This window comes from Bidens hawaiensis, unplaced genomic scaffold (genome assembly GCF_021521415.1).
Source record: "Bidens hawaiensis isolate Kalapana, Puna unplaced genomic scaffold, B.hawaiensis_p1.1 tig00014370_1, whole genome shotgun sequence".
Lineage (NCBI taxonomy): Eukaryota > Viridiplantae > Streptophyta > Magnoliopsida > Asterales > Asteraceae > Bidens > Bidens hawaiensis.
The window spans coordinates 141,310-150,851 of NW_027492243.1; the positions used below are offsets into that span (position 1 = coordinate 141,310).

The window sequence follows — 9,542 nt, forward strand, 5'->3', positions numbered from 1 at the left end:
TGAAAAGTTAATCAAGCCTCACAATAGATATATCAGGTAGTAAGTTGTACCAATATACAATGAACTTTGGTAAAAAATGGTCAAATATGGAGTCAAAGTCAAATAGCTTAAGGGTAATTATGCAATTTAATAAGATAAATGAGTCCTTTCACCCATGTCTAGATCTCAAAGAGGGATCAAGCAGTTCTAGACCTGATTTGGTCTCTTGAGATGAAAGTGTGGTGTGCCTATGTGTTCTTAAGAGTAATAAAACACATTGAAGATAAGAAGCATGGAGAAGTATCGATTGAGTGTTGAAACATGAAAACTACATTATTCTTGTATTTGAGTATACGAGTGTTTGAAAGGATTTTCGAGTGATCACGTGTATTGTTTTATTCTTCTTGTTTTTGTGTAAATGTTAATTCCAGTAACTTTAACAAAATCTCATAATGCAGAGTAATGTTAAAGTGTAAAGATTAACTAACTGTTGTGATGATAAAAGAGCGCATGTATATGTTGGAACTAGAAATACACTGTTGTGATGACAAATTACAAAATGAGGGAAAAGGAAACCGGGCCATACCTTTCATGGTCTCTTGCATGCGAGTAATGACCAGACAATGCCATTCCTTCAAAAGTCGATATGAAATTGTCATGCATTTCCTGTATTGATGGGAGAGACTTAATTTTCCAACACAATTAAACATCAACCTCTTTCATTTCCATTAGACTAATATATTCACTTACGTTCGTTGTTTCATCTTCAGATCTAGTGCCATGTGTCAACGCCACATTACTGTCAACGGACATCTCTGAGGCAGGCCATACACTTGAGAAGTTTATGTCCGGAATCTTCCTGGCATGACTGATCAATGTCTTAGGATCAACATCCCCAATGACAGTTAGTATCTCTTCCTTTATATCATAATTAATTGATTCGATGCCTTGAAGCGCACTTAATGCATGCAGCATCTTCTGCCTTTTAATTTTACTGCTTAAGTTCACTGCAAGCACAATTTTCTGGAATGTACAATATTATTAGAAAAAACAGTACATAGCACCATATATATAGTACTGAAACAGAACAAAAAACAAAGGGACGATAGTCAGAACTAGCAAAAAGAAAGAAGCCTACTTGTAGTTTCTCATATCTTTTCTTTTTTGGAAAATTGGATTTTAATAATCCAAATAACAATGTGACCGGTGGCAATCTCAACTTTTAATTTGGTTACCAATAACAATCCCCGTCTAACAAAACACTAACTTCGTTAGCTATTTCTACTTTAAGTTACTATGAATGTGATACAAACCCTTCTTGAGCTGAAGGGTCCAGGGGAGACAAATGGGTGAGGACACTGAACGGTCTAAGTAACCACAACAATTATTATAAAATCGTGTCTATTAATAGGATCTTGTTTTAGGTTCTACATATGCATGTTTTATATATTAAAAATATTGGGGTTTGTTAACCTTGTATTTGGAGAATTGTCATCTCAAATCGGCTAACCGGAGACTAGCCCATCTCGAATCGGGTCAACTATCCTTGTTCATGTTTATTTTAATCAATCTAATTTTGGGGTTCTATCAGAATGACCATAATACCCTCCCTAACAATGGTCAAATTACCAAACTACCCTTAAATGTTAAATAATTATAAATAAAAATGATAAATAAATATATTATGGACGCACCACTTATAATATACATATTAAACAGTCCACAGAATGTTTGTGCGTCTGCCGCTCCACTGCCGGCCGTCCACAGAACCGCCGGCCAAACATCTATGCCAACACCACCACGCACCTATGTCCCTATTGTATTCCTTCTTCATCAACAATGCAACTCCACCGGCAGCCAAATCGGAAAAACGAACTAGGTGCGAGGGGTATTCAATTTCTAGCCGGAAAGCGAGATGGGTTCTCGTGGCATTGAAATTGGTGGTCTTCCCGCCATAAATTCATTAGTTTCTTTCAAGATTGAAGCGAAAAATGGCGAATGGGTACGGGGTTACACCGGAGTATCGGGTTTCAACCGAAATCATAATCGGCTATATGATGTGGATGATGAAACCGTCGATACTATGGTGGTCTGGCGTGGCTGACGTTGGTTTAGGAGCAAGTTGAGGGGGCTTGTAGGTGATTTCAAACTAGCGTGGTTAGTGATTTGTTAGACCAGGAGTGTTAATGGTTACAAAATTAAAAGTTGGGATCGCTACCCGTCACATTGTGTATTTTATTGGCTCCCAAGCTGGCATGGTTTTCTGGCATATTAATTAGAAGAAAGAAAAAAGTAAAAGGTTTCTTCTTACATGCGAGTAGGGATTCGATTCCTCCATCGTCGTTTCAGCAAAAGTGGATATGAAATCGCCAGACTTATACTGCTTGTCATAAATGTCCTGAATTGGGGGAGAGACTTCATTTTCAACACAATAAAACTAAACATCAAGCTCTTTCAATTATCCACTAAACTAATATATTCACTTACCACAATCGTTTCATCAACAAATTCAGATTTAGTGCCAGAAGTCAACGCCACAGTTTTATCACCAAAAGTTGATTTGGACATCTCCGCCATATTGCAAGTGTCACCCTGTTTGTTTGTTTTTTTTATAAATCCAAAGCTTGGATTAGAAAAGTTCAAGTTGTTACCAACTGCTATAGACAGAGCGAACATACCAATTGAGGATCATGGATGATACGTCCAATTGTTTTCAACTCCGAATATGACTGATTAACTAGTTTTGGTTGACCGGTGTTTCTCCATCCTCTTACCTCTGTGACATAAAAATAAAATAAAATGTACGATGAAGTTTCTAAATTTTAAGCTGACAATTTAAACCAAGCACAAAGAAGTAGGTTGGCCATCACTGGGGTACGTCAAAGAGGTTTTCCCTAAGGGTTTCCACCCGGGAGGTCATGGTTCGAGTCCTGAATGGGAGAATTTTGCCAGTACCCCTTACAAGGATTAGTAGTGTTGGTCGTTGAAATAAAAAGACAGAAATATTTTCACAAGATCGAGAGACGTACCGGTATAGTCAATGGTTTCACCAACTAACAACCTAAACCAGTCAAGAGTCAGCCTACCAACCTCCACCAACTTAATGAAATCTTTACGACAAAGGTAGTACACTCCTGTGCTTAGTTGAAATCTAGACAAATCTCCTCCCACAGTTTCTGCCCATCCCATCTTAGTTTTCACGGTTTCCTGGTCAGAGTACACAAGGCTCACACCACATTCATGTACCTCCAACCCGGTCAAGACAACAATGGAGACATTTACCGTGTCTCCGACGCTCAATTTGTTTCCAATTGGCCAATAGCTTAACCATATGCATACTTCACCGGATTCAAGTTTGCCAAAGACTTTAGGGTTGTACATCAAATCAACATCACCATTAGCCTTATAGATTTTGCAAAACCATGCCCAGTCTTCACCTAATATTGCATACTTAAAAGTTACATTAATTCCTTCGAGCCTCTTTCTAGGACTAGAAGGCACATCAAAGGACAGAGTAGATGATTTGGATGTATACATAGGTTTCACGTTTGGATCCACTATATCTGGCAGAGATGTGCTTATTATACCAAATTCATACAGCATCTATGCCACAAAAACAATAGGGACCAATCATTCAATACAATTAGTTTGCAAGTGGTATACTAATGATATAGTTCGGAGAGAAACAAGGTACCTGGATGTGCAAACTTCTGCCTGCTGTGAGCTCATCATCACCAACAAGGCACATCTCATACTTTTGATATTCTTTTAGCCACTTCAAGTGTCCCAAATCAGTTTCATCTAGTTTAGCTATAGGTACCAGTTTGAAAAAGCCTTCAATTTCATACAAATGAATACAACCTTTATAACCAAACTCTTGCAAATTGAATTGGGGTGATTGGAAGGTTATTCTCTCTAGCGACTCACAGTAAGAAATATACAATTCTGCAAGTGTACTAGGGAGAGATAAAAGGCATTTGAGTCTAGAGCAAAAACTCAGGTCAAGAACCCGAAGACTTTCAATACTATTATAGCAAGGCAAGTTCTCAAAGAGACTACTGCCTAAATTTAAATAGTGCAAATCAGGTTGAACGCTGAAACTCAAAGGAGAAGAATCGGTACATACAAGATGGCAATCTTTGAGGAATAACTGATGCAATGAACGTGGGAAGAAAAAAGTAGGCTGTGTTGTATCAACTCCCCCTGAAGTAGACAGATTTGTATGCCTGAATAGATTTTTGCAACCTGTCATGTTCAATAATGCAAGACTTGTAAGGTCTCCAATACTTCTACAAACATTAACCAAACTGTAACAATTCCAAAGAATTAAAGTCTCAAGATGAGGGATCTTGAAGATGCTCCGGATTTCAAGAAGATTGTGGGAGTCTTTAAGATTAAGAATCCGCAATGACTGAAGAACCTGTTCAAAGTTAAAAAAATTTCTTAGCTACATACGTTTCATGCAGATCTTTAAGAGAACAAGACGCAACAAAAAGAAGATATTGTTGCTATAGCTCAAGTTACAAAATTACCATAGGGGGTTCAAATACTTCCAAGTTGCTATAGCTCATATCCACAGCCACCAAGTTTCCCATGTATAAGTCAGAGGGTATGGTTGCTATATGGAATCCATGCCAACAAAGCCATCTTAAATGTTTAGAAAATCTCTCGTAGGATCCACTGAGTTCCACAAAATTTAGCTGGAGCAATTTTAAGCTATCCATATTTTTAAGTGCGTCTGTAGTAAGTTCTGATGCCTGCAAATAAAGCATAAAGAGAGTAAGGTCTGATGAACTGGAAAAAAAACTTGTTAATATAAACAATTTTGTTCACCTTTTTTTTTATTAAAAATCAAAACCAAAATTACAATTTATTTATTTTATATTACCGTGAATGCAAACCCCTCATTCTGCAACATTTTCATGTCAATTGCTAAACCTTCTACCTTTTTTGAACCCTAAAAAGAAAAGATATGAAACTACATATTATTAGATAAAATAGAAATATTACCAAAATTAAATGAAGGTTTACACATTAGGATATGAAGCATCTTACCTCTCCTAAGCTCAATATATTATAAGAATCGCTACTTAGCCAGATTCTGCTACGCTTTGCAGGAAATTTTGTTGATTCTTGAAAAACCACGCTCTTCCCCATCTCCTGATGCAATCTATGCATCATGAGCGTTTTGTTTGGTGAAACAGAAACAAGACATGTGCTCACTAGGGTTTCAACTCCAGATATTGCTGAGAAATCAGGCTCTAATATCTTTACCACATAATCCATGTCTTTGCCAATAAAGAAGCAGGCAATATGCAAAAACAACTCTTTCACGGTATCACTTGGCAATGACACGTAGCTTCTTACAAGTACATCATAAATTCGAGAATCGATTTGTTTTTCCAATAAATTCTGTTGACTTTTACAATTTTGGACGGTACTATTCTTGAACATAGATGAGCCTAACACTTTAAGAGCCAGTGGATTTCCTTGGCAATATTGTATTGCCTGTGCTATAAGCTCCTCATAACCCAGCACGGGACTTTTGGATCCAAATGCATGAGTACATAAAAGCTCTAAAGATTCGTTATCATTCAGTAATTTCATTTCATATATTTGGCACCTCCAACATGACAAGCAAAACCATTTATCTGGGTTTTCCCGGGTTGTAATTACAATTTTGCTGTGTGCATTAATCCTCCCTGTTCCAAGTAAATCAACTAACTGACTATAACCAACGACACCGTCAAGAACAATGAGTGCCCTGTTCATCCGCAAGTGTTTCCCAATCATAGACTGACCTCGAGAAACACCAGGCACTTTTGTCCATTTCTCCCCGGAAATGTCTGTAAGAAGTTGTTCTTGTACTGCAAGTAAGCCATTGGGTCTTTTACATGTATGACCAATGTCTTCAAGAAAACTCACAGATTCAAATTGTTTCCAATTTGCTTGGTATATATATTTGGCCAGTGTAGTTTTGCCACTTCCACCCATACCGTAAATTGCTAAAAACTCAAGATTAGGCTGATGTAACCAGGATTTGGTTATCTCATACCGAGCGTCGATCCCTGTCATATTGGGTGGGAGACCAACATCTTTGTCACCTAACTTATTGTAAATTGTATAAACAATATTCTTCAAAAAGTTTGTCTCAAGCCTACAAGAAAACAAGAAAAATGAAGAAGCTCATGGGATTACATTTAGATATTCTTTGATATATATTTTGAATACCAATGCTAAAGAAAAAAATAAAGGCCTGTTTTGGGTCGATATGGGTAATTTTAAAAGTGAAATAGGTCAGGATGGATCAAAAGAAGTTTTCAAGGAAGTTAGGATGGGTTGGGAAAATATAAGTGACTATTCTGTATGAGTCAGAACGGGCCAAAACAAGGTTCATCCCATTTTATTTTAAAACAAAACCCACAATCCTTACTAGCTAAAACGGACCAAAACAAACCCCAAAAAATCTAGACCAGACAAATACCGAAAAAACCGACCAAAACAAAAACCCAAACCGAAAAAACCAACCAAAACGAAATAAAAAATCAAAACCGAGCCGAAAAAACCGACCAAAACGAAAAAAAAAATCGCGACAGAAAGGAGACGAAACCAAAATAATGACCAAACCGAAACAAAAACAAAAAAACCAACCAACGCGAAACAAAAAAAACGAAACGAAACAGATCAAACCAGAAAAGGGGAAAAAGTCAAACCCGAAAAGAAACCGAAAAAAAGATCAAAATGAAACAAAGAAATCAAAACCAAACCGAAACAAAATCGAAAAAACAAACAAAAACGAAAAAAAATTGAAACCGAACGAAAACGAAGCAGACAAAAATGAAAGAAAAAAAAATTGAAACTAATGAAACCGAAAACCCGACCAAACCGAAACAAAAACACTAAAAAAATCGGAACCATAAAACCCGACCAAAAGGAAACAAATAAACCAAAACCAATCAAAACGAAACCGAAAAATCAAAATTGAACTGAAACGGATGAAACGACCAAAACGAAACGAAAAAAGATAAAACTAATCGAGAAAACCGAAAAACAAAAGAAAAAAATAAATTGAAGCCGAATATAAACGAAACCGACCAAAACGAAAAAAAAGAAGAAAAGGTCGAAACAGACTCGAAATGAAACGAAAAAAACCGACCAGGACGAAACAAAAAACCTGAAAAAAAAAGATCAATTTGAAACAAGAAATGCAAAACCGAACCAAATCAAAACCGAGAAAACCGGCCAAAATGAGACCAGAAAAAAAGAAACCAAAACCAAACTAAAATGAAACCAACCAAAACGAAACAAAAAAAGTTGAAACCGAACATAAACTAAACTGACCAAAACGAAACAAAAAAAATGAGAAAGTCGAAACTGACTGAAAATGAAACCAAAAAACAGACCAGATTGAAACAAAAAAGCTGGAAAAAAACAATCAATTTGAAACAAAAAATGCAAAACCGAACCTATTCAAAACCCAAAAAAACCAGTCAAAATTAAAACAAATCAAAAGGCAGAAAAAAGACCAGAAAAAAGAAAGAAACCGAAACAAAAAAAAAATGAAACCAAACAGCAAAGAAACTGTCCAAAACAAATCAAAAGGCAGAACAATCGAAACCGAAACGAAACCAAAAAAACAACCAAAATGGAAAAAAAAAAAAAAAAAAAAAACTGAAACCGAAACGCAACAACAAAAATTGAAAAAAATGAAACTGAACAGAACCAAAACGAAAACGAAACCAAACTGAACCGAAACGAGAAAGAAAAAAGCAACCAATGAAACAAAAAAACGAAAACCAAGACCGAACCAAAACGAAAAAACCGATCAAAACGAAACAAAAAAGTCAAAACCGAACCGAACCTATACGAACCCGAAAAAACCGATCAAACGAATGAAAAAAAAAAAGCAAAGCAAACTTAAACGAAACCAACGCCGGTACGCGCGTAACTTGTAACCTTGCTGCTACAAGCGATAAGGGTAACTGACCAAAACTAAACCGAAAAGGCTGATCAATACATAAAAAAAAACACTGAAAGAATCAAAACCTTAACGAAACCAAGCAAACCGAAACAAGAAGTTGAAAAAATCAAAACCGAGCAAAACGAAACAAACAAATGAAAAATCAAAACGGAGACGAAACCCAAAAAGCATATCAAAATGGAAAAAAAAATAGCTTAACACATCTTGACCTTAACCCATCCTAACCTTTTTTAAAATAACCAATCCTAACCTATACCCATTATGACCCAACACCGAACTAAAACCCAACCCATCTATATTGCCACCTCTAGAAATGTTACTTGAATAATCTAACTATACTATTAAAAGAAGACATTGTTCACATGACATTCAACTAAGCCTTCCACATACGACACCAAGTGTACAAATTTCCAATTTAACAAATTACATTTCATTGTCTATTTTGGTTTAATAAAAATTGTCAAAATAAAAAATATGTTGTTGATGGGAATTAAACTCACTACCTTGCTTAAAATGTTTGTGGCATACAACTCAACTAAGATGATTTGATGTTAATGTTCCATTTTGATTTATTTTAAAATACAAATACAAAGTGAGGCCAGATCCCACAACCTTTTGGTTGGAAGTCACACATCTTTGTCAATAGACCAACTTAGTGGTTGTTTAGTTAAGTTTAAACATTAAATATACATATTGTTTTTCATAAAGCAATATATTAACTTTTTTTTTCTAAATCAGGTCTGGTGTCGGGCCGGGGTCCGTCGACCGCCCTGCGGCTGCCATCCTTGAGAGCCTGCCCTGCATGTGTTAAACTGGATTGCATTAAAAGTGATGGCAAAGAGCATACCCATTAAGAACATGACCGGCCAAATCAGCAACCTCCCTTAAAGCTTCCTTCCATTTGCTTACATTTTCTGCTGTCCACTTTGAAGATCGTTTGACTTTTATGGCGAAAGGTCCTTTCTGTTTCCTAACATCTGTGGGCTCAACACCATAAAAAACAGGTAGAACAAAATGATTGCAATCCCTCCTTTGCTCCAGGATGAGCACCAGCTCATCAAGGCACCAAGTTGAGTTGGCATAATTCTTTGACAATACGACTACGGAAGCCCTTGAATCTTTGATAGCTCTCTCGATTTCTGGCTTCAGTTGTTCACCTTTGTTGATTGCTTCGTTATCTCTGAAAGTACGAATTCCTGCTCGCTTTAATCCCTGGTACAGATGATCCGCAAAAGAGTTTCGAGTATCCTGACCACAAAAGCTTAAAAATACATCATACCAGCATGCTTCGTCACCAAAATCATCCATAACATTTGAGGAGGAACTGGACGCCATTGAATTCTTTAACAAGGGAATTCAAAGGTAAAACATGGCTAGTGATCATATACGTACCCAACTTTATAATTATACCTATACTGTTAATGATATATTAATGTACTCGCTACAAGAATATCTGATTATAGGTGAAAAACCGCTGACGAATACTCATATTGATATTGGAGGCCATTGAAATCAGATATCATATGAATGAATTGAAGTGGGGAGGTGAAAAGGGGACGAATAGTCTTGGTCTTATAATGTA

General features: G+C 36.4%; 1 protein-coding gene across 1 annotated transcript in view; it reads right to left on the minus strand.

Moving 5' to 3' along the window:
• LOC143546515 (disease resistance protein RML1B-like) overlaps positions 1 to 9,296 on the minus strand; it is a 131,151-nt gene extending 121,855 nt beyond the window's left edge. Inside the window, exons 1-5 of the mRNA XM_077038174.1 lie at positions 8,808 to 9,296; positions 5,035 to 6,136; positions 4,868 to 4,936; positions 4,512 to 4,736; positions 3,674 to 4,399 (exon numbers count right to left, since the gene is read on the minus strand). Of these exons, the coding sequence (XP_076894289.1) occupies positions 3,674 to 4,399; positions 4,512 to 4,736; positions 4,868 to 4,936; positions 5,035 to 6,136; positions 8,808 to 9,295 (2,610 nt within the window). The 5' untranslated portion in view covers position 9,296. The remainder of the gene's footprint in view (positions 1 to 3,673; positions 4,400 to 4,511; positions 4,737 to 4,867; positions 4,937 to 5,034; positions 6,137 to 8,807) is intronic.
• Between the last annotated feature and the right edge of the window lie 246 nt (positions 9,297 to 9,542).